Source organism: Anomaloglossus baeobatrachus, chromosome 7 (assembly GCF_048569485.1).
Source record: "Anomaloglossus baeobatrachus isolate aAnoBae1 chromosome 7, aAnoBae1.hap1, whole genome shotgun sequence".
NCBI classification, from domain to species: domain Eukaryota; kingdom Metazoa; phylum Chordata; class Amphibia; order Anura; family Aromobatidae; genus Anomaloglossus; species Anomaloglossus baeobatrachus.
The window spans coordinates 265,672,949-265,697,505 of record NC_134359.1 but is presented as its reverse complement, the minus strand read 5'-3'; the positions used below and the strand labels follow the sequence as shown (position 1 = coordinate 265,697,505).

Here is a 24,557-nt window from a genome sequence, read left to right as displayed (position 1 = left end):
CACTTGCCAACAATCCAAAAAAACTCTTTGACACCTTTCACTCCCTCCTCAGTCCCAAAGTACAGACCCCTGTCACAGCCCTTCATGCTGATGACCTGGCCTCGTATTTCACAGAGAAAATAGAAAACATCCGCCAAGAGATCAGCTCCCAGCCACCAAGCCCTGTGAATCCCATCCCTCCCCATATTCCATCCAGCTCACTTTCCACATTTGACCCAGTCACAGAGGAGGAAGTCTCCAGGCTCCTATCCTCCTCTCGTCCTACAACTTGCCCTACTGATCCCTTCCCCACACCTCTACTCCAGTCCCTCTCTCCGGTTGTCGCCACTCACCTAACTAAAATCTTCAATCTCTCTCTCTCTTCGGGTATCTTCCCCTCCTCCCTCAAACACTCTATCATTACTCCATTATTAAAAAAACCTTCTCTTGATCCGTCCTGCACAAGCAACTACAGACCAGTCTCCAATCTCTCCTTCATCTCTAAACTCTTGGAGCGCCTGGTCTACTCTCGTCTCACCCGCTACCTCTCCTCTCACTCTCTTCTAGATCCTTTACAGTCTGGCTTCCGCCCTTTACACTCAACAGAAACTGCCCTTGTCAAAGTGACCAATGACCTATTGACAGCAAAACGTAACGGTGACCACTCTCTGCTTATTCTTCTTGACCTTTCTGCTGCCTTTGACACTGTTGACCACCATCTCCTTCTCTCTATGCTCCACTCTATCGGCCTAAAGGACACTGTTCTTTCCTGGTTCTCTTCCTATCTTTCTGGCCGCTCATTCAGTGTATCATTTGCTGGCTCCACATCTTCTCCTCTTCCTCTCACTGTTGGGGTCCCTCAAGGTTCAGTCCTTGGCCCTCTTCTTTTCTCCCTCTACACTGCCCCAATTGGTCAGACCATCAGCAGATTTGGCTTTCAGTACCATCTTTATGCTGATGACACACAGCTATACACCTCCTCCCCTGAGCTCACCCCCGCTGTACTACAGAACACCAGTGACTGCCTGACTGCAGTTTGCAATGTCATGTCTGCTCTCTATCTGAAACTTAACCTTTCCAAAACTGAACTTCTTCTTTTCCCTCCATCTTCCAACTTTCCTCAACCTGACATCTCCCTCTCTGTGTGTGGCACAACGATAAGTCCTAGGCCGCAAGCCCGCTGCCTGCGGGTTATACTTGACACTGATATCTCCTTCACCTCCCACATACAATCTCTTGCCCGCACCTGCCGCTTGCACCTCAAGAACATCTCTAGAATCCGCCCCTTTCTCACAATGGAAACGACAAAAACCCTCACCGTGGCCCTGATCCACTCTCGCTTGGACTACTGTAACTCTCTATTAATTGGTCTCCCCCTAACTAGACTCTCTCCTCTACAGTCAATCCTTAATGCAGCAGCCAGGGTCACCTATCTGGCTAACCGCTACTCGGATGCCTCTGCTCTGTGCCAGTCATTGCACTGGCTGCCCATATATCATAGGATCCAATTCAAACTGCTTGTTCTCGCCCACAAAGCTCTCCACAGTGCAGCACCCCCCTACATCTCCACCCTCCTCTCTGTCTATCAGTCCACCCGTTCTCTACGCTCTGCAAGCGACTTTCGACTAACATCCACACTAATTCGAACCTCCCACTCCCGGATCCAAGACTTCTTCCGAGCTGCACCAACCCTCTGGAACGCTCTACCCCAAGAAGTTAGGACAAATCACAACTTACTCAGCTTCAGACGCACCCTAAAGACGCATCTTTTTAGGGCGGCCTATCACACTCCCTAATCAGATTCGATTCACATAGTCCCTCTACAACCTCTCACAACATAGCTCCACATCAAACTCCATGGCACCCAAAGGCATCTCAAGGCTCGGGCCCACTGGTCCAGGAAACCATTATCCAGCCCCATTTCCGTGAGATGGTTGGATTGTCATTGTAAATAAGCACTTGAACCTTGCCTCTCCCCCCATCTCATTGTAGATTGTAAGCTCTCACGAGCAGGGTTGTATTTTTTTCCCCTCTAAATATTGTATTTCTATAACTGTTACTTGTTTGTATATGATTCTCCTGAATTGTAAAGCGCTACGGAATATGTTGGCGCTATAGAAATAAAGATTATTATTATTATTATTATTATCTATCTATCGATTATCTATTATCTGTATTATTTATTGCTGTTAAAGCATTAAAAAACGCAGGGACCAACCTACAAAAAAACGCAGTAAAAACGCATGCGTTATTCGGTGCGTTATTGGTGCAGTTTTTTTACGTTTTTCTTAAGAAATTTCTTGAGAATAATCCTTTTTCTAGTGCGCACATAGCCTAAAAGATGCAGTGTGTGAACATGGCCAAAAAGATATAATACAGACCAAGTGATCTTTCACGCATCATTTTTTGGGGGGTATCTGTGTTATTCATATCTCTTGTGAATGGACCCATTACAATCACTGTGCCTTCTCACAGGTCAGTTTTTGGGGATTTTTTGAGGACCAATTCTCAACTTGTATCCGAGTCCTGGAAAATCCTTTAATGCATTTCTGTACTTTGACATGCTTGAAATAACCTCTTGTGGACTGGACAATTCTTCAGCTTTTAGCTTTAGTTTTTTTTTTTTTTTTTTTTCCCCCATCAACCTAGCCATATGAGGATTTCTTTGTCGCTCCATTGGGAGACCCAGACAATTGGGTGTATAGCTTCTGCCTCCGGAGGCCACACAAAGTATTACACTTTAAAAAGTGTAACCCCTCCCCTCTGCCTATACACCCTCCCGTGGATCACGGGCTCCTCAGTTTTATGCTTTGTGTGGAAGGAGGCACACATCCACTCATGCATTCTCATATTAGTTATGTCGGTTGGAAGAAAAGAGGGCTCCCACGGGGCCCCCGGCATGTTCCCTTCTCACCCCACTATGTCGGCGGTGTTGTTAAGGTTGAGGTACCCATTGCGGGTACAAAGGCCGGAGCCTCATGCCGTCTCCTTCACCATCCCTTAGCGGCTCTGGGAGAAGTGGGATCCTGAGTGGTCATCCATTCACTGGGACCGTGCTCCCTCCGCAGCCCCTGTGGGAATCTGCCGGACCGGAGTCTATTCAACCTCAGGGACCGGGCCCTGCTTCTCAAAGGTACTCTGTGTCCCCATTGGGGACTGTGCAGGAGCGCACCTTCTTCCCGGACGCTGCGGCAGCTGCTGAATTGAGAAGGCCGGCGGACTTCCGCGCCGACCGTGCCTGCTTGTCGGGTGCGGTCTCAAATTTAGTCCCCGGCTTCATCGCGGCCTAGTCGCAAAAATCCCGCCCCCGGGCCTGCCTTTCAGGGGTAAGGGCGGGACTGCCGACCTGACGTCGGATGTGAGGGCTGGAGCATCCTGCATGTTTCCTCCCCACTCACTGATCACTGTGGGGACCCCAGATTCCCGCACTTTCCTGGCGCCGCCCACGGCTCCACTCCTCCCCTGAGAGCTCCGGCAGCCATTTTTTGGCATTCTGCCGGTGGAGGATTCTCAGTGAAGAGCTCTGCAGCTCCGGGGGACCTAAGGCAGGGAATCTGGAGGACACACACACTCCGCTTGTTAGCGGTCGGTAAGCCACACCGGTCACCCGGTGCTGGTCCCCCTAGGGTGCCGGAATAGATACGTATTTATATATATATTCTGTTCGGTCGGGCTGTATACCCTTTATTGCCCATATACCCTCAGTGATCATTCTCCTAGGAGACAACAGCATGTCGTCCACAAGGAGCAAGGGTGCCAAGGCACAGGGTTATTTTGCGACCTGTACCTCTTGTGCGGCTATGTTACCTGCGGGTTCCACCTACCCTCACTGTGAGCAATGCTCGACCCCTGTTTTGCTTGCTCAGCCGGAGCCTCGGTCACTAGTGGGCCCCTCGGCTCATGTAGACCCCCCCTGCTCCCCCTGTCCAGGCGGCAGGGACAGAGTTCGCCTCTTTTGCTGAGAAACTGAGTCACTTTCACAATCCATGGCTCAGTCTATGGACAAATGGTCTGCCAAGCTGCTAGAAGCTTTGCAGTCCAGACCGGTCCTTACACAGGCCCCGGCCCCTGTTGGATCGTCGCCTCCAGGCCCCTCTCGGTCCGCGCCGCAGCGCGCTCCCAGGTTGGGCCCTAGGTCTCACGTGGAGGACTCCTGCCTGGACCACAATCCCAGACAAGGCTGCACATCAAACTTAGATAATAGTATAATGCCTCAAGCATATGGACAAATATTGGAATATACAATGAAAAATGCTACTTGCTAATTTGAACATGTGAATAATGAATTGCATACCTGCCATGAATATTAGGAAAAAGGAGATATTTAGCAATCGCATTGATCAATGTAACTGAGCCCCAAGGCCTCGTCAAGGCATATCTCTATATTGGGGTCCCTAGCTCTGTGACCCTAACTGTGTGTCATCTCATTGCAATTAAAAACTGCTATGGGTGGAGAGGGGTAACTAAGGACTTTCTTATATAGGAGATGGAAAAAACATGGCCGAAAGGGGCGGAGCTGTGTTCACATTCAGAAAAAAACTACATATAACTGAATAGGATAACTGAAGTGAGCACTAATATATATATTATGAGTGCAAGCCAAAAATTACATACTATATACTGATAAGGCTGCACATCAATATATAAATAAAAATATATATATTAGTGCTCACTTCAGTTATCCTATTCAGTCACAATCCCAGACAGGCTAAGCAGGGTCGCTGGGAATCTTCCCCGACTTCTTCACGCTGCTCGGGTTCCCAGCTTGAGGACTCTCTGGAGGACGAGGCGGACGTCGCAGCTCAGGGCTCTGACCCTGACGTCGTCCTTAACCTTGATACACCTGAAGGGGACGCCTTAGTGAATGATCTTATCTCGTCCATCAACCAGGTGTTGGATCTCTCTCCCCCGCCTCCTCCTGTAGAGGAGTCTGCGTCTCAGCAGGAGAAACACCAGTTTAGGTTCCCCAAACGTACACGTAGTGCGTTTTTCGATCACTCTAACTTCAGAGACGCTGTCCAGAAGCCCAGAGCGGTTCCGGACAAGCGCTTTACTAAGCGCCTCACTGACACGCGTTACCCCTTCCCCTCTGAAGTCGTTAAGGGTTGGGCTCAATGTCCCAAGGTGGATCCTCCAGTCTCTAGATTGGCGGCTAGATCCGTGGTATCAGTTGCAGATGGCTCATCGCTAAAGGATGCCACTGACAGGCAGATAGAGCTCCTCGTGAAGTCCATCTTTGAGGCCACAGGCTCGTCTTTTGCCCCGGCCTTTGCAGCCGTGTGGGCACTCCAAGCTATCTCAGCTTGTTTGGCTGAGATTAATGCTGTCACACGCAATTCTGCTCCGCAAGTTGCGTCTTTGACTTCTCAAGCGTCAGCTTTTTCTTCCTACGCCATGAACGCAGTCCTAGACTCTGTTAGCCGTACAGCTGTGGCATCCGCTAACTCTGTGGCAGTCCGCAGGGCCATGTGGCTGCGCGAATGGAAGGCAGACTCGGCCTCCAAGAGGTTCTTAACCGGTTTGCCGTTTTCTGGCGACCGCTTGTTTGGCGAACGATTGGATGAGATTATTAAGGAATCCAAGGGAAAGGACTCCTCCTTACCCCAGTCCAAACCTAAGAGACCTCAGCAACGGAAAATACAATCGAGGTTTCGGTCCTTTCGTCCCTCCGCCAAACCCCAATCCTCCTCGTCCAGCAGGCCGGAGAAAGGCCAGAGGAACTACTATGCGTGGCGGTCCAAGTCACGCCCCCAAAAGGCCGCAGGAGGCACTGCCTCCAAGGCGGCCTCCTCCTGACTCTCGGCATCCCCTAGCCGCATCCTCGGTCGGTGGCAGGGTCTCCCGCTTTGGAGACGCCTGGTGGCCACATGTTCAAAACCGATGGGTGAGAGACATTCTGTCTCACGGTTACAGGATAGAGTTCAGCTCTCGTCCTGCGGCTCGTTTCTTCAGAACCTCCCCGCCCCCCGCTCAGGCCGATGCACTTTTTCAGGCAGTGGACGCTCTGAAGACAGAAGGAGTTGTGATCCCCGTTCCCCTTCAGGAACGTGGTCGCGGCTTTTACTCCAACTTGTTCGTGGTGCCAAAAAAGGACGGATCATTCCGTCCCGTTCTGGACCTCAAACTACTCAACAGACATGTGAGAACCAGACGGTTTCGGATGGAATCTCTCCGCTCGGTCATCGCCTCAATGTCACAAGGAGACTTCCTCGCATCGATCGACATCAAGGATGCTTATCTCCACGTGCCGATCGCACCAGAACATCAACGCTTCTTGCGTTTCGCCATCGGGGACGAACACCTTCAGTTCGTGGCATTGCCTTTCGGCTTGGCGACAGCCCCACAGGTTTTCACCAAAGTCATGGCATTCGTTGTGGCGGTCCTACACTCTCAGGGCCACTCGGTGATTCCCTACTTAGACGATCTCCTAGTCAGGGCCCCTTCTCGGGTGGCGTGTCAACACAGCCTTACCGTCGCTCTGGCGACTCTCCAGCAGTTCGGGTGGATCATCAACTTCCCGAAATCCAAGTTGACACCGACCCAATCACTGACTTACCTTGGGATGGAGTTTCATACACAGTCAGCGGTAATCAAGCTACCGCGGGACAAACAGCTTTCTCTGCAGGCAGGGGTGCAATCACTTCTTCGGGGTCAGTCACACCCCTTAAGGCGCCTCATGCACTTCCTGGGGAAGATGGTGACCGCAATGGAGGCAGTGCCGTTCGCGCAATTCCATCTGCGGCCACTCCAATGGGACATTCTCCGCAAATGGGACAGGAGGTCGTCTTCCCTCGACAGGAGCGTCTCTCTTTCCCTTGCAACCAAGACGTCACTTCAGTGGTGGCTCCTTCCCAACTCTCTGTCGCAGGGAAAATCCTTCCTACCCCCAACCTGGGCTGTGGTCACCACGGACACGAGCCTGTCAGGGTGGGGAGCGGTTTTTCTCCACCACAGGGCTCAGGGAACCTGGACTCCGATAGTCTTCCCTTCAGATCAATGTTCTGGAGATAAGGGCAGTGTATCTAGCCCTATTGGCTTTCCATCAGTGGCTGGAGGGCAGGCAGATCCGTATCCAGTCGGACAACGCCACTGCCGTCACATACATCAACCACCAAGGCGGCACTTGCAGTCGTCAAGCCTTCCAGGAAGTCCGGCGGATTCTGCAGTGGGTGGAAGCCACAGCTTCCACCATCTCCGCAGTTCACATCCCGGGCGTAGAAAACTGGGAAGCAGATTTTCTCAGTCGTCAGGGCATGGATGTGGGGAATGGTCTCTTCACCCAGACGTGTTTCGAGAGATCTGTCGCCGCTGGGGAACGCCGGACGTCGATCTCATGGCGTCACGGCACAACAACAAAGTCCCGGCATTCATGGCACGGTCTCAGGATCACAGAGCTCTGGCGGCGGACGCGTTAGTTCAGGATCGGTCGCAGTTTCGACTGCCTTATGTGCTTCCTCCTCTGGCGATGCTGCCCCGAGTGTTACGCAAGATCAGGTCCGACTGCCGTCGCGCCATTCTCGTCGCTCCAGACTGGCCGAGGCGGTCGTGGTACCCGGATCTGTGGCATCTCACGGGGGTCAACCGTGGGCGCTTCCAGACCGCCCAGACTTGCTGTCTCAAGGCCCGTTTTTCCATCTGAATTCCGTGGCCCTCAACCTGACTGTGTGGCCATTGAGTCCTGGCTCCTAGCGTCCTCAGGGTTATCTCAGGATGTCATTGCCACCATGAGACAGGCCAGGAAGCCAACGTCCGCCAAGATCTATTACAGGTCTTGGCAAATCTTCTTATCCTGGTGCTCTCATAACGGTTTTCTTCCATGGCCGTTTGCCTTACCCACTTTTCTTTCATTCCTTCAATCCGGAATGGACAAGAGTTTGTCACTCGGCTCTCTCAAGGGCCAAGTATCGGCGCTCTCCGTATTTTTTCAAAAGCGCCTAGCCAGGCTTCCGCAGGTCCGCACGTTCCTGCAGGGAGTTTGCCACATAGTCCCACCTTACAAGCGTCCGCTGGAACCCTGGGATCTTAACAGGGTACTAACGGCTCTTCAGAACCCACCTTTCGAGCCACTGCGAGATGTCTCTTTATCACGCCTTTCGCAGAAGGTGGCCTTTCTAGTGGCAGTTACATCACTCCGGAGAGTGTCTGAGCTGGCAGCGCTGTCATGCAAAGCCCCCTTCCTGGTGTTTCACCAGGATAAGGTGGTTCTGCGTCCGGTCCCGGATTTTCTCCCTAAGGTGGTATCTCCTTTTCATCTCAATCAGGATATCTCCTTGCCTTCGTTTTGCCCCAATCCAATTCACCAATGTGAAAAGGATTTGCACTCTTTGGACCTGGTGAGAGCTCTCCGACTCTACGTGTCTCGCACGGCGCCCCTGCGTCGTTCAGATGCGCTCTTTGTCCTTGTCGCTGGCCAGCGTAAGGGTTCGCAGGCTTCCAAGTCAACCTTGGCTCTGTGGATCAAGGAACCGATTCTCGAAGTCTACCGTTCTTCTGGGCTTCCGCTTCCTTCAGGGCTGAAAGCCCATTCTACCAGAGCCGTGGGTGCGTCCTGGGCATTGCGGCACCGGGCTACGGCTCAGCAGGTGTGTCAGGCAGCTACCTGGTCTAGTCTGCACACTTTCACGAAGCACTATCAAGTGCATACCTATGCTTCGGCAGACGCCAGTCTAGGTAGGCGAGTCCTTCAGGCGGCGGTGGCCCACCTGTAAGAGGGGGCCGTTTCGGCTCTTTTTATTGAGGTATTCTTTTACCCACCCATGGACTGCTTTTGGACGTCCCAATTGTCTGGGTCTCCCAATGGAGCGACAAAGAAGAAGGGAATTTTGTTTACTTACCGTAAATTCCTTTTCTTCTAGCTCCTATAGGGAGACCCAGCACCCGCCCCTGTGCCCTTCGGGCTGGTTGTTCTTTTGTGTACACATGTTGTTCATGTTGAATTGTTCTTTTGGTTCATGGTTTTCAGTTCTCCGAACATCCTTCGGATTGAATTTACCTTAGACCAATTTATAGGTTTTCTCCTTCCTGCTTTTGCACCAAAACAGAGGAGCCCGTGATCCACGGGAGGGTGTATAGGCAGAGGGGAGGGGTTACACTTTTTAAAGTGTAATACTTTGTGTGGCCTCCGGAGGCAGAAACTATACACCCAATTGTCTGGGTCTCCCAATAGGAGCTAGAAGAAAAGGAATTTACGGTAAGGAAACAAAATTCCCTTCTTTTTTTTTTTTTTTTTTTTTGAGGGACAGGTTTAAGTTTTGACACCATTCCCTTTACCGTATTATTTACTGGAAAACTGTTATGGAAAAAAAAAATCTACAAGTGGGATATAGTGGTGAAAGAAAACACATTGTCACCATTAGTTTTCTGTGGGTTTTGTTTTTTAAGGTGTTCATTGTATGGTAAAATAGACCTGATAACATTCATTCACCAGGTCAGTGCAATTACGGCAACACCAAATTTTTAAATTATATATGTCTATATATAAATGATTGTGTGTGTATAATACATAGACACACACGTACGTACATATATACAGTGGAACCTTGGTTTACGAGAACAATCCGTTCTGGGACTGTGCTTGTTAACCAAGTTACTCGTCTAGCAAAGCAAGATTTACCATAGGAAATAATGCAAGCTCAGACAATTCGTTCCACAATTTGTTCAATGTCCCATCCTGGTCCCCTATTGTGCCATTCCACACATGTACAAACACACACACACACACACACACATTCATTATGCTTACCTTAACTTCCGTTCCATCGCCGGTGTCCCGGTTCTTGTAGTTCGCCGGTACAGGATGTGTATCGGGTAACGATCGCGGAGCTTCCGCTGACAGAGCGATGACCTCAAAGGCATGAGCCGCTTGCCGCTGATTGGTCAGCGCGCTGTCTTTGAGAAGCGGCTGACAGCGGAAACTCCTCCCTCATCGCGATGGTTACCTGATACACAGCCTGTAGCGGCGAACTACAAGAACCTGGAGGTCGGAGATGGAGCGGAAGGTAAGGTGAGCATAATATGTGTGTGTGTGCGTGTTTGTGCGGACTGTAAGAGCAGGTCAGCGCGGTGAAAGTACGGAACCGGAAGTGTGTGCGGTATTTGCTCGTACAGCAAAGCATGCTTGTAAACTGAGGTACAATTTTACAGCAAGCTTTGCACGAGTAGCAAAATACTCGCACACCAAGTTACTCTCGTAAACCGAGGTTCCACTGTGTGATAGATTATATAATATAATATATTTAAAAAATTTGATGTTTCCTTTCCATTTAAATACTTCTATCTGAGAATGACAGCAGTATCTAAATGGTTAAATGCAGTAATCGGAGCTCAGCTCTGTTTTTTGCTGTTAGAGGTAGATGCCGGCTGTGCATATGCAACATAGCCGGCATCTTCCCCTTTTTAGGGCAAGCTCAGCTTCTGAGCGCTCCCCACGCAGTCCCACCTACTCCATAACTTATAGATCATCATGGGGCATTATGGGGTTAAAGAATATTCCCAGAGTTAATGATATAAGCCCAGTAATTAAGCAATTCACATGAAAAACAAATAATCGATTCTCCATTCTTCTCTTACAGCTGGAGGACAGAGCTGCACAGATCCGCTCAACATCGCACCTTATTCAGGTGGAGCGAGAGAAGATCCAGATGGATCTGAGCCACAAGCGGGCCCGTATCGAGCTGGAAAAAGAAGCCACTACCAATGCCAGGAACTATGAGGTTTAGTATCTGCTGGGAAACTCGCTGTCTGAGCCTTGGCTTCTCTGTGTGTCCAGTACTGCCCCGTGGTGTTACTTGCGAGTCACTGGCACAAGTCTCCCATTGCATCACTCAGCACGGCCTGCTGCTCTCCGGACAGGAGCGGGTCAACTGCATAGAAATACATGCAGCTGACCCGCTCCTGTCCAAAGGGCGGCAGGTTGTGCTGGCTGATGCGATGTGAGACTCGCGCCAGTTATTCGCAATTGTGACTCCGGCCTTACAAATTCTTTCGTCTGGGGAACATTTTTCTGAGCAGAAACCTTTTTAGTAGTTTAAGAGAGAATAGTTTTTCCTAAAATCAATGCTTATTAACCATACAGGGGTTGAATTGGACTTTCTCCTATAGTCCGAGAGACGATGAATAGAGGGGAGACCAAGCAAGCACAATTTTTGTTTCTCTGCAGAGCTGGGGTCCCAGCAGTCAGGCCCACAGCCATCAGAAAATGATTCCCTATCCTATGGAAAAGGGCTAACTTAGTATTTTGGCTATATCCCTTTTAAAGGGGTATTCTATGGCAAAATCACATAATATACAAGAAATGTACAGAGGACACGGGTCCATCCAATGGCATCTGCCTCTGTCTCTACAATGTCCCATCGTGTGCTGCTTTCAGTGGTGGGATTGGCCGACTTCCCATGTAAAAAATAAAATAAATATTATATATCATAGAATATTACAGTTGGATTGGACCTCCTGGGTCATCTAGTCCAACCCCGTGCTCAAAGCAGGATTCACTAAATCACCCCAGTCAGATGTCCGTCCAACCTTATATATGAGAGATCTAGAGAGTGAGAGAGATCTAGAGAGTGAGAGAGATCTAGAGAGTGAGAGAGAGATTATATATATATATATATATATATATATATATATATATATATATATATATATATATATATATATATATATATATATATATATACACATACATACATACATACATACATACATACATACATACATACATACATACATACATACATACATACATATATTATACATATATTATATATATATATATATTTCTTCGGCGCTCCATTGGGAGACCCAGACGATTGGGTGTATAGCTACTGCCTCCGGAGGCCACACAAAGTATTACACTAAAAAGTGTAAGGCCCCTCCCCTTCTGCATATACACCCCCCGTGGATCACGGGCTGCTTCAGTTTTATGCTTTGTGCGAAGGAGGTCAGACATCCACGCATAGCTCCACTGTTTTAGTCAGCAGCAGCTGCTGACTATGTCGGATGGAAGAAAAGAGGGCCCATACTAGGGCCCCCAGCATGCTCCCGTCTCACCCCACTTTTGTCGGGTGTTTGTTAAGGTTGAGGTACCCATTGCGGGTACGGAGGCTGGAGCCCACATGCTGTTTTCCTTCCCCATCCCCCCTCGGGGCTCTGGGTGAAGTGGGATCTTACCGGTCTCCAGGCACTGAGACCGGGCTCCATCCACAGACCCGGAGATCCTGCTGGATATGGAGCTGGGTATCGTCAGGGACAGGGCCCTGCTACATTAAGGTACTCTGTGTCCCCGTACACATCGCGCACACACACACCAGCATTGCTGGGAGTGTTAGTGCGCCGGGGGTAACAGCGCGGAGCGCTTGTGCTATTATTCACTGCAGCTTAGCTGAGTGAATTTATGTGTTAGAAACTGCCGCGCCGGCCGCTGCGGGGTGTTTTACACTGTGGCGCGGCTGGGACTTGTGGTGCGCCGGGGACTTCCGCGCTGGCCGTGCACATAGGACGGCCGCGCTTATTACTCGAGTCCCCGGCTTTGCGGCCTAGTTTTCGCTTCGTTCCCGCCCCCAGCCCTGCCAGTCAGGGGAGGGGCGGGACGCTGTACAGAAAGTCAGCGCCGAGAGCTGGAGTCTGCTTTGCATTCTCCAGCCCCCTTCACTGGACACAGTGGGACGCCAGTTTCCCGCTCTTGGCTGGGGCACGCCCAGGGCCCGCCCCTCTTCACAGGACGCCGGCAGCCATTCCTGCACGCAGTCTGGGCTGGAGAAGGGAGACAAGCTCTGGGCAACCAGTTACAGGATCGGGCGACCACACACCCGCCTTTGGGCGGGTGGTAAGCAGCACCTGAAGTGCTGATCCCACTAATGCCATTTGTACTTTATGCCTAGATGGCTAGACTACAGCAGCAAAAAGCAAGGGTGCTAAGGCACAGGCTTTCTAGGCTGCTTGTATTGCATGTGCTGAAGTGTTCATTTGTACTTTATGCTGGTATGCTATACACTGCACTGTACGGTCGCTATTCTTGGCTATATACTCCTAGATGGCTGGACAACAGCAGCAAAAAAGCAAGGGTGCTAAGGCACAGGCTTTCTATGCTGCTTGTACTGCATGTGCTGAAGTGTTCATTTGTACTTTCTGCTTGTATGCTATACATTGCACTGTACGGTCGCTATTCTTGGCTATATGCTTCTAGATGGCTAGACAACAGCAGCAAAAAAGAAAGGGTGCCAAGGCTCAGGTTTTCTATGCTGCTTGTACTGCACGTGATACTGTTCCACACGGCAGGCTCCACTGTCCCCATTGTGTGCAATGCTCCCCCGTAGCATTTGGTCAGCCGGGGTCTCTGCTAGAGGTGGCTAAAGGAACCACCTGTGAACCCTGTCCAGGGACAGGGACGGAGTTGCAGTTTCGGCTGATAGGTCTGTGACTGTGACTAACATCTTAGAGACTTTGCAGTCCAGACGGACCATGGGCAATGTTGATACGCCCTCATTTGGAACAAATCAGTGCTCCGGGGGTGTCCCATGCATCCCAGGGCGCAGGCTCTGACACGGACGACAGTCCCAGACAGCCTAAGCGAGCTCGCTGGGAGCGGCACTCGGCTTCATCACTGGTTAGGGTCCCAGCGGGACTCTCTGTATGATAAGGCAGACGTAGCTGATCAGGACTCTGCTCCTGAGACCGCTCTCAATCCGGATACTCCGGATGGTGACGCCATAGTGAATGATCTTTTAGCGTCCATCAAGGGAATGTTGGATATTTCTCCCTCAGCTCCTCCGGTGGAGGACTCAGCCTCACAGCAGGAGAAATCCCTTTTCAGTATCTCAAATGTATATTGAGTACTTTTCTGGCCACTCTGACTTCAGAGAAGCAATCCGGAAACACCACACTTATCCAGATAAGCGTTCTCCAATCGTATTAAGGATACACGTTATCCTTTTTTCTCCCTGACGTGGTCAAGCGCTGGACCCAGTGTCCAAAGGTGGATTCCCCTATCTCCAGGCTTGCGGCTAGATCCATAGTTGCAGTGGAAGATGGGACTTCACTTAAAGATGCCATTGACAGACAGATGGTCCTCTGGTTGAATTCTGTCTATGAAGCTATCGGCGTGTCGGTTGCTCCGGCATTCGCAGCCGTATGGGCATTCCAAGCTTTTTCAGCTGGTCTTGCGCACGTGGACACTGTCACATGTACATCTGTGCCGCAGATGGCGTCCTTAACCTCGCAATGTCTGCATTGCGACTTACGCTATTAATGCTGTCCTGCACTCTACGAGCCGTACGTCAGTGGCGTCCGCCAACTCCGTGGTTTTACGCAGAGCCTTGTGGTTGAGGGAATGGAAAGCAGATTCTGCTTCCAAAAAAGTGCTTAACCAGTTTGCCGTTATCTGGTGACAGGCTGTTGGTGAGCGATTGGATGAAATCATTAAACAGTCCAAGGGTAAGGACTCTTCCTTACACCAGCCCAGATCAAACAACAAGAGGAAGGGACAGTCGAGTTTTCGGTCCTTCCCAGGCTCGGGCAGGTCCCAATTGTCCTCGTCCAAAAGGACTCAAAAGGCTCAGAGAGGCGCAGATTCCTGGCAGGCTCAATCACGCCCAAGGAAGGCAGCCGGAGGAACCGCTACTAAGGCGGTTTCCTCATGACGTTCAACTCTCTCTCTCCGCATCCGCGGTCGGTGGCAGACTCTCCCGCTTTGGCGACATTTAGCTGCCACAGGTCAAAGACCGGTGGGTGAGAGACATTTTGTCTCACGTGTACAGGATAGAGTTCTGTTCTCGTCCTCCGACTAGATTTTCAGAACTTCCTCACCTCCCGACCGAGCCGATGCTCTTCTGCAGGCAGAAGGAGTGGTAATCCCTGTTCTTCCTCAGGAACAAGATACGGTTTTTACTCCAATCTGGTTGTGGTACCAAAAAACGACGGCTCTTCCGTTCCGTTTTGGACCTAAACCTGCTCAACAAGCACGTGAAAACCAGGCGGTTCCGGATGGAATCCCTCCGCTCCGTCATTGCCTCCATATCTCAAGGAGATTTCCTAGCGTCAATAGACATCAGGATGCTTATCTCCACGTGCCGATTGCTCCAGAGCACCGGTGTTGGCTACGATTCGTTATTGAAGACGAGCATCTTCAGTTCGTAGCCCTGCCCTTCGGTCTGGCGACAGCCCCACGGCTTTTCACCAAGTTCATGGCAGCAGTGGGAGTAGTCCTGCACTCTCAGGGTCACTCTGTGATCCCTTACTTGGACGATCTACTTGTCAAGGCACCCTCTCAAGAGGCATGCCGACACAGCCTGAACGTGGCGCTGGAGACTCTCCAGAGTTTCGGGTGGATCAGAAACTTTTCAAAGTTAAATCTGACACCGACCCAATCGCTGACATATCTTGGCATGGAGCTTCACACTCTCTCAGCGATAGTGCAGCTCCCGCTGGACATACAGCGTTCACTACAGACGGGGGTGCAGTCTCTCCTTCAAGGCCAGTCACACCCCTTAAGACGCCTCATGCAGAGGCAGTCCTTTTCGCGCAGTTTCATCTGCGTCCACTTCTATAGGACATTCTTCGCCAATGGGATGGGAAGTCAACGTCCCTAGACAGGAACGTACCCCTTTCTCAGACGGGCAAGGACTCTCTTCAGAGGAGTCCACCCTTCAGATCAATGTTCTGGAAATCTGGGCAGGGTATCTTGCCCTGCAAGCCTTCCAGCAGAGGCTGGAAGGCAAACAGATCCGAATTCAGTCGGACGACTTCGCAGCGGTGGCATACATCAACCACCAAGGCGGAACACGCAGTCGGCAAGCCTCCCAGGAAGTCCGGCGGATTCTGATGTGGGTGGAAGACAGAGCATACACCATATCCGCAGTTCACATCCCGGGCGTAGAAAACTGGGAAGCAGACTTCCTCAGTCGCCAGGGCATGGACGCAGGGGAATGGTCTCTGTACCCGGACGGGTCTCAAGAAATCTGTAGCCGCTGGGGGAGGCCGGACGTCGCCCTAATGGCGTCTCGGCACAACAACAAGGGCCCGATTTTCATGGCGCGGTCTCACGATCAAAGAGCTCTGGCGGCAGGCGCCTTAGTTCAGGATTGGTCGCAGTTCCAGCTACCCTATGTGTTTCTCCCTCTGACACTGTTGCCCAGAGGGCTACGCAAGATCAGCTCCGATTGCCGCCGCGCCATCCTCGTCGCCCCAGACTGGCCGAGGAGGTCGTGGTACCTGCATCTGTGGCATCTCACGGTCGGCCAACCGTGGGCACTACCAGACCGGCCAGACTTACTGTCCCAAGGGCCGTTTTTTCCATCTGAATTCTACAGCCCTGAACCTGACTGGTGGCCATTGAGTCCTGGATCCTAGCGTCTTCAGGATTATCTCAAGACGTCATGGTCACCATGAGACGGGCTAGGAAGCCGACGTCTGCCGAGATCCACCACAAGACGTGGAAGATATTCTTATCTTAGGGCTCTGCTCAGGGAGTGTCTCCCTGGACATTTGCATTGCCTACTTTTCCTTCCTTCCTGCAATCTGGTTTGGGAAAAGGTTTGTCGCTCGGCTCCCTTAACGGACGAGTCCCAGCGCTGTCTGTATTCTTTCAGAAGCGCATAGGGCGACTTCCTCAGGTACGCACGTTCCTGCAGGGGGTTTGTCACATTGTCCCTCCGTACACGAGGCCGTTAGACCCATGGGATCTGCACAGGGTACTAATTGCTCTCCAGGAGCCGCCCTTTGAGCCTCTGAGGGATGTTTCACTTTCTCGACTTTCACAGAAAGTGGCCTTTTTGGTAGCGGTCACGTCTCTTCAGAGAGTGTCCGAGCTCGCAGCGCGGTCATCCAAAGCTCCCTTCTTGGTGTTTCACCAAGACAAGGTAGTGCTGCGCCTGATTCCGGGGTTTCTCCCTAAGGTGGTATCCCCCTTTTCATCTCAGTCAGGATATCTCCTTACCTTCCTTTTGTCCTCATCCAGTTCATCGATATGAATTGGATTTGTATTTGTTGGATCTGATGAGAGCGCTCGGAATCTACATTTCCCGCACGACGCCCCTGCGTCGCTCGGATGCACCCTTGGTACTTGTCGCTGGTCAGCGCAAAGGGTCGCAGGCTTCCAAATCCACCCTGGCTCGATGTATCAAGGAACCAATTCTTGAAGCCTACCGTTCTGCTGGGCTTCCGGTTCCATCAGGGCTGAAGGCCCATTCTACCAGAGCCGTGGGTGCGTCCTGGACATTACGGCACCAGGCTACGGCTCAGCACGTGTGCCAGACGGCTACCTGGGCGAGTCTGCACACCTTCACCAAGCGTTATCAGGTGCATGCCTACGCTTAGGCGGATGCCAGCCTAAGTAGAAGAGTCCTGCAGGCGGCAGTTGCCTCCATGTAGGGAAGGGCTGTTTTTACAGTCCAAACTTGAGGTATTAATTTACCCACCCAGGGACTGCTTTTGGACGTCCCAATCGTCTGGGTCTCCCAATGGAGCGCCGAAGAAGAAGGGAATTTTGTTACTTACCGTAAATTCCTTTTCTTCTAGCTCCAATTGGGAGACCCAGCACCCGCCCCTGTTCCTTCGGGATTTTTTGGTTGTTCGGGTACACATGTTGTTCATGCTGAATGGTTTCGGTTCTCCGATGTTCCTTCGGATTGAATTGTTTAACCAGTTATTGGCTTTCCTCCTTCTTGCTTTTGCACTAAAACTGAAGCAGCCCGTGATCCACGGGGGGTGTATATGCAGAAGGGGAGGGGCCTTACACTTTTTAGTGTAATACTTTGTGTGGCCTCCGGAGGCAGTAGCTATACACCCAATCGTCTGGGTCTCCCAATTGGAGCTAGAAGAAAAGGAATTTACGGTAAGTAACAAAATTCCCTTTATATATATATATATATATATATATATATATATATATATATATATATATATATATATATATATATATATATATATATATATATATATATAAATAAATTAATCTAGCGAGAGAGAGATATAGATAGAGATATATATCTATCTCTATCTCTATATATATATATCTCTGTATAGCTGTAGACTAAAAATTCATACTGTGTACCCAGGAGGGAGTTCATTGTAGCTGCTGGAGTGTACTGATGCACCATTCTAGGTTTTGGGTACTTTAGATATGAAAATGGCCGCTCATAGCGCTGCACTCAGCTATCGTCATTTTTGTATTCCCGCCGCTCTTCCAATTTGTGACCAAGGGAGTGCTGGGGATACAAGTTTTCTGTTCTGGCAATAGGCAGTGTTATTGGCTGTGAAATCCACACCAATTTATAGCACAGAATGACTGTGCAAACCAAGCACAGGCGCTCGGTGCATCATGTCACAGCCAAACAGTTCAGTGCACCTTCCACCTGCTTGTTCTCTCCCCCCACACGCATCTTCTCTCTTTATACAGTCCCTGACAGAAGTTCTGTCGCTTATCCATGTTATGTAAATAAAAGCTTATAACCTGACTTTAAATTCATCCATTGGTTTCATAAATTACTCTTTTGAAAGCTGAAACCCTCCCAAATTTGGTTTAGGTTATGAAAATAAAGTTGCTGCAAAGCTGAAATATTGATCATTTAATGAACACAGAAAGGTCAGATTTTGGCAAGACAAAAGTTTTGTCGCCCACAGAAAGTAATGTGAAATTCAAACAAATAATTAACTTCTAATACAAAGATATGTTGCGTAACATTGGTGAATGAAGTTGTGGCGCTATTAGAGCCATATTTAATATTTTGTGTGACTTCCATGAGCTTGAAGGACTGCATCCATGCGGTTCAACAATGATTCATACAATTTATTGATGAAGTCATCAGGAATAGCAGAGAATGCAGTCTTACATGCCTCCCAGAGGTCATCTAGACTCTTAGGTTTTGTCTTCCAAGCTTCCTCTTTCATCCTACCCCAAACATGCTCAATGATGTTGATGTCTGGTGACTGGGCTGAGCAGAGATACGTGGAAAACCAGCAGGAAGGAAGGCGCACTACACTAGTTGGCCGCACAAAGGATGCACCGAGCTCGGTTTGAACACCCACATGCACTAATTACTGTCCTCTTATTAGTTACTCATCCCCGACTTGTAGAATTAAAGCATTGTTAACTTTTATAATTTTACCATAATGACTGATGGGCAAAAAAACCCCCAAAGCATTATGAAAAATGTCATTTTCATTTATTTTATTTATTTTTTTTATTTGCAGCGGGAAGCTGACAAGAACCAAGAGCTTCTAAATCGCATGAAAGCTTTAGAGGAGAAGGAATCAGATTTTCAGGTTAAACTCCAGGAGCAGTGTGAAATGAACAAGTCCTATAAGAAGACGATGGAGTCGCAGAGCAAGAAGCTGGTGGAAAAAGATGACAAACTGGCTGAGGCTAACGAGGTACAAATGGGGACGTCCATAGTGTTGTGCGCTGCGGCTCTGGTCTTTCTGTGTGATTGGTGGATGTACTGCATCTGAGCACTGTAAATAGTAATTTGGGACATCCCCCTTTAACGGCATAATAACAACATGAAGAAAAAAAGTAAGTGAGCCCAGGTACACCCCTTACATGTAGAGCAGCCGGATTCAGTTTGACTTGCCGATCTATTTAATGTTCCTCAATGCCAGTTGTTGGAAACGTAAGGATCGGACCATTGTATTTCATCCGGCCTATTCTTTTGATCAGGGAGATAACCATACCCCTGTGTCTACTAATAGTGTCAAGGGAGAAATTTGGGTAAGACTGCTAATGGAGTCTTGTTCAGGGCAGCAGAGGCACGGGGCCAAATTAGGTATCTGCGCAGATATTATAAATGACTCAGAAGACAATGACCACAGACGTGTTCACTCTTTGAGCCGTCATATCAGACTGGTTCGTGTATTCAACAGATCAAATATCAGCATTACATTTTAACCTCCAGACATGTACAAAAGTATCAATCTATCGTTTCACACACATCGAAACAGTACAGGGAGGTGTGTAGGGACATAGAAACCCACATGTCATCCCACGGATAATACATTCTCTCTTTGTGTAAAATCACTGATAAGCATGAATAACTTCTTTGCTCATTGTTTGTACATCTGTTCACTTGTCTTTGGTTTAACCCTTTTTTACTATACAGCTTAGAATCATATTATGGCGTCTGTGAGATTGCCATATAGACACACACATAATTATGCAACTACACCTATATTTTGATTATTTACATACACAGATAATCTTATTACATTTGAACAACCAGCCTATAGCCCAGGCTACCTTCACAATAGAGATGAGCGAAACTTAGGCTTGGGGTTCGGGCACGGAAAATGACGTAATCAGCCAGGGAAGTATCGCACTGGGCCCGTGTCTGCGTGGTGCCCTGCGCGCTGCGGGTACTGTTTTTTTTTTTTTTCCGGCACAAATTAGGCTTACATTCAGCGTACTAAGATATGTAGTTCATGGAGAATTAAAAATAAATAATAACACTACCCACACACCTCAGGAAGTGCTTTGCTATGGCCATAGCAAAACATTTCCGGAGGTGTGTGAACAATGTGAACATTATTTATTTTTTTAATTCTCCATGAATTACACCTCTTAGTACGCTGAATGTAAGCCTAATTTGAGCTGAAGAAAACGTACCAGCAGCGCGCACAATGCAGGGCACCACGCAGACATGACCACAAGCACGATATTCACCTGGCTGATTATCATGTTATTTTCCGTGCCCGAACCCAGAGCCTAAGGTTCGCTCATCTCTATCTACTAAGAACTCTTCCATGGACGGCCGAGCATATTGCATTAAATAAGTGCCGAGGGGACTAGTCCTCTGGGCATTATATCCCCCAACTAGTCCGCCCTCTTAGCATTTTAGCACGCCCACAGTGGCATGCTGTCATGCTATTCAATTCAGCATAGCCAGTGGTGTTGCACGTAACGGTGTTCGCTGTGACCGCGCTTTTGAATGCCAGTGGCCGCCTAGTTAAGCCTCTTCCACTAAAGGGTAAGCCCGGGTCTCTCCTGAGGTCCAGTGGGTCCACTAACCCCGCACACTGCCTCTACACTGACCGCGAACGTTACACACTGCCAGAAATCTTACTCCAGTCGCTGAGTGGAGTAAGATTTCCACCATAATGAAAGCCACAGCTCGTCATATATTGGCTCCACACAGCTACACCCGTTTTAGCAAAGCTGGTCGAAACTGTGATGAAAACCTCAAAACTCCAAGTTGCTCCTTTTAAAGAGAATTCTGGCAAAACCGCTTTGATGACTCGGGGCATAGTCTTGTGTGTATGGATAGAAGTGGAGTTGGAGCCTCTGTCACTAATTATGCTGTGACTTGCGGTCTGCATACAGGTGTACTCAAATATTTTATTTTTTCTGTATTCCTTTAGGCCATCACAGTGTTAAAGGGGAAAGTGTCCGAGCTGCAATTAAAGACCATGAATCTAGAAATGCAGCTAAAATCCCAGGAGAGTGAGAAGCAGGAGCTGAGCGAACAGCTGGAAACTCAGCGCAAGTAAGTGCCTTATCCACAAGCTCGGTGGAAATCACACAAAACTGTGGCAAGGGAAGCCCCAGAGGCCTAAGCAGGGCCTGTGACAGCACCGTGCACCCTCAGACTTATTTTTGCGTGTCAATTCTTTGTATCCATAATATAAATGTAAAACTTGCATACATTTACTTGGAAAAAATATTGTATGGATGGATCAATGGCTGTTCCCATTTACATGAATATATGTACAACTAGTGATATATGTGTGTATTGCAGGAAGCTGGAGGACGGCAGCCAGACCACACAGGCATTACAGGAACTTCAGGTGGTAAATGCGGACTATGAATTACAGATCAAGGTAGGTAAAGGATGATTTTTGTGTACTCACCGTAAAATCTTTTTCTCCGAGCCTTCATTGGTAGACACAGCACATGGTCCTGTATCCCCCAATAAGGCGAAAGAGAAATAAGGATATTTGTGGGGCCAAGGTTCAGATGACCGAATGTACTGTATTTTCTTTGTCGCTCCATATTGGGAGACCCAGACAATTGGGTGTATAGCTTATGCCTCCGGAGGCCACACAAAGTATTACACTAAAAGTGTAAAGCCCCTCCCCTTCAGCCTATACACCCCCCGTACTGCTACGGGCTCATCAGTTTTTATTCTTTGTGCGAAGGAGGTCAGACATGCACGCATAGCTCCACAGCTTAGTCAGCAGCAGCTGCTGACTGTCGGATGGAAGAAAAGAGGGCCCATAACAGGGCCCCCAGCATGCTCCCTTCTCACCCCACTCTTGTCGGCGGTGTTGTTAAGGTTGAGGTATCCATTGCAGGTACGGAGGCTGGAGCCCACATGCTGCTTTCCTTCCCCATCCCTCAATTAGGGCTCTGGGTGAAGTGGGATCCTTTCGGTCTCCAGGCACAGGAGACCGTGCTCCATCCACAGCTCCTGAGGACCATGCTGGATAGGAGCCGAGTATCGTTCAGGGACATGGCCCTGCTACTTGAGGTACTCTGTGTCCCCGTGGGGACCGCGCACAGCAACACTCCAGCATTGCTGGGTGTGCTAGTGCACCGGGGACAGCAGCGCTGACTGCGTTTGTGCCATTACACACTTCAGCGTCGCTGAGTGTGTTCGTGTAGGGGGACTGCCGCGCTGACCGCCGCTGCCATGGTTATCACTGCGGCGCGGCTGGGACTGTTAGTGCGCCGGAGACTTCCGCGCCGACCGCGCTTATACGGCGGCCGCGCTTATAACTCGAGTCCCCGGCTTTTGCGGCCTAGTCTCGTTTTCTTCCCGCCCCCAGCCCTGCCAGTCAGGGGAAGGGCGGGACGCTGTACAGGACGGCAGCACTGAGGGCTGGAGCATGCTTTGCATACTCCACCCCCCTCACTCTGCACAGTGGGGCACCAGTTCCCGCACTTTTCTGGGTCACGCCCACGGCTCCCTCCTCTCCTCAGGACGCCGGCAGCCATTCCTGTCAGCTCTGCTAACGCTGGAGAGGAGAGACAAGCTCAGGGAGACCCAGGCAGGATTTCTGGTGCCCACACAACCGCTTTGCGCAGGCGGTAAGCAGCACCTGTGGTGCTGGCCCCACTGGTGCAGAAGTGTACTTATAGATTATATGATTATAGACTATACTTTACACTGTATGGTGCACTGTTGATTTTTGTCTATATACCCTCCTGTATTGCTCAGAGGAGACAACAGCATGTCGTCCACAAATAGCAAGGGTGCCAAAGCACAGACTTACTATGCTGCCTGTGCAGCATGTACGGCTATACTGCCGGCAGGTTCCACTGACCCTCATTGTGTGCAATGCTCGGCCCCTGTGGCACTTTCTCAGCCGGAGCCTCTGCTAAGGGCGGCCCAGGGAGAACCACCTGTTAACACTACAGGTGACAGGGACGGAGTTTGCAGTTTTTACTGAAAGACTTTCTGAGACTATGGCTAAGATATTAGAAGCCTTGCAGTCCAGGCCGGCATCTCAAGCCAGGGGCACTGTGGAATCATTGCCCCCTGGTCCCCCTCAGTTGGAACAGCAATGTCCTCCCGGGGTGTCTCATGGATCCCAGGGTGAGGTCTCTGACACGGAGCGCAGCCCCAGACCGATTAAGCGAGCTCGCTATGTTATCCCCTCGACATCATCACAATGTTCAGGGTCTCAGCGAGAGGACTCTCTGTATGATGAAGCGGAGGTAGCTGATCAGGATTCTGATCCTGAAGCCGCTCTCAACCTTGATACTCCTGAGGGGGACGCCATAGTGAATGATCTTATTGCGTCCATCAATGAAATGTTGGATATTTCTCCCTCAGCTCCTCCAGTGGAGGAGTCAGCTTCTCAGCAGGAGAAATTCCGTTTCAGGTTTCCCAAGCGTACAAAGAGTATGTTTCTGGACCACTCTGACTTCAGAGAGGCAGTCCAGAAATACCGAGCTTGTCCAGATAAGCGTTTTTCCAAGCGCCTTAAGGATACACGTTACCCTTTCCCCCCTGACGTGGTCAAGGGCTGGACTCAGTGTCCCAAGGTGGATCCTCCAATCTCCAGACTTGCGGCTAGATCCATAGTTGCAGTGGAAGATGGAGCTTCACTCAAGGATGCCACTGACAGACGGAGCTCTGGTTGAAATCCATCTATGAAGCTATCGGCGCGTCTTTTGCTCCAGCATTCGCAGCCGTATGGGCACTCCAAGCTATCTCAGCTGGTTAGGCGCAAATTGACGCACTCACACGTACGTCTGCGCCGCAGGTGGCGTCTATAACCTCTCAAACGTCGGCATTTGCGTCCTACGCTATTAATGCTGTCCTGGACTCTGCGAGCCGTACGGCGGTTGCAGCCGACAATTCGGTGGCAATACGCAGGGCCTTGTGGCTGCGGGAATGGAAGGCAGATTCGGCTTCCAAAAAGTGCTTAACTGGATTGCCATTTTCTGGCGACCGTTTGTTTGGTGAGAGATTGGATGAAATCATCAAACAATCCAAGGGAAAGGAAACATCCTTACCCCAAGCCAAACCAAAAACACCCCAACAGAGGAGGGGACAGTCGAGGTTTCGGTCCTTTCGGGGTGCGGGCAGGTCCCAATTCTCCTCGTCCAAAAGGCCTCAGAAGGATCAGAGGAACTCCGACGCATG

General features: G+C 49.9%; 1 protein-coding gene across 1 annotated transcript in view; it reads left to right on the top strand.

Annotated features, from left to right (window-relative positions):
- MAD1L1 (mitotic arrest deficient 1 like 1) overlaps positions 1 to 24,557 on the top strand; it is a 922,608-nt gene that overhangs the window by 9,214 nt on the left and 888,837 nt on the right. Inside the window, exons 3-6 of the mRNA XM_075318107.1 lie at positions 10,551 to 10,691; positions 19,165 to 19,344; positions 21,325 to 21,449; positions 21,702 to 21,783. Coding sequence (XP_075174222.1) covers positions 10,551 to 10,691; positions 19,165 to 19,344; positions 21,325 to 21,449; positions 21,702 to 21,783 — 528 coding nt within the window. The remainder of the gene's footprint in view (positions 1 to 10,550; positions 10,692 to 19,164; positions 19,345 to 21,324; positions 21,450 to 21,701; positions 21,784 to 24,557) is intronic.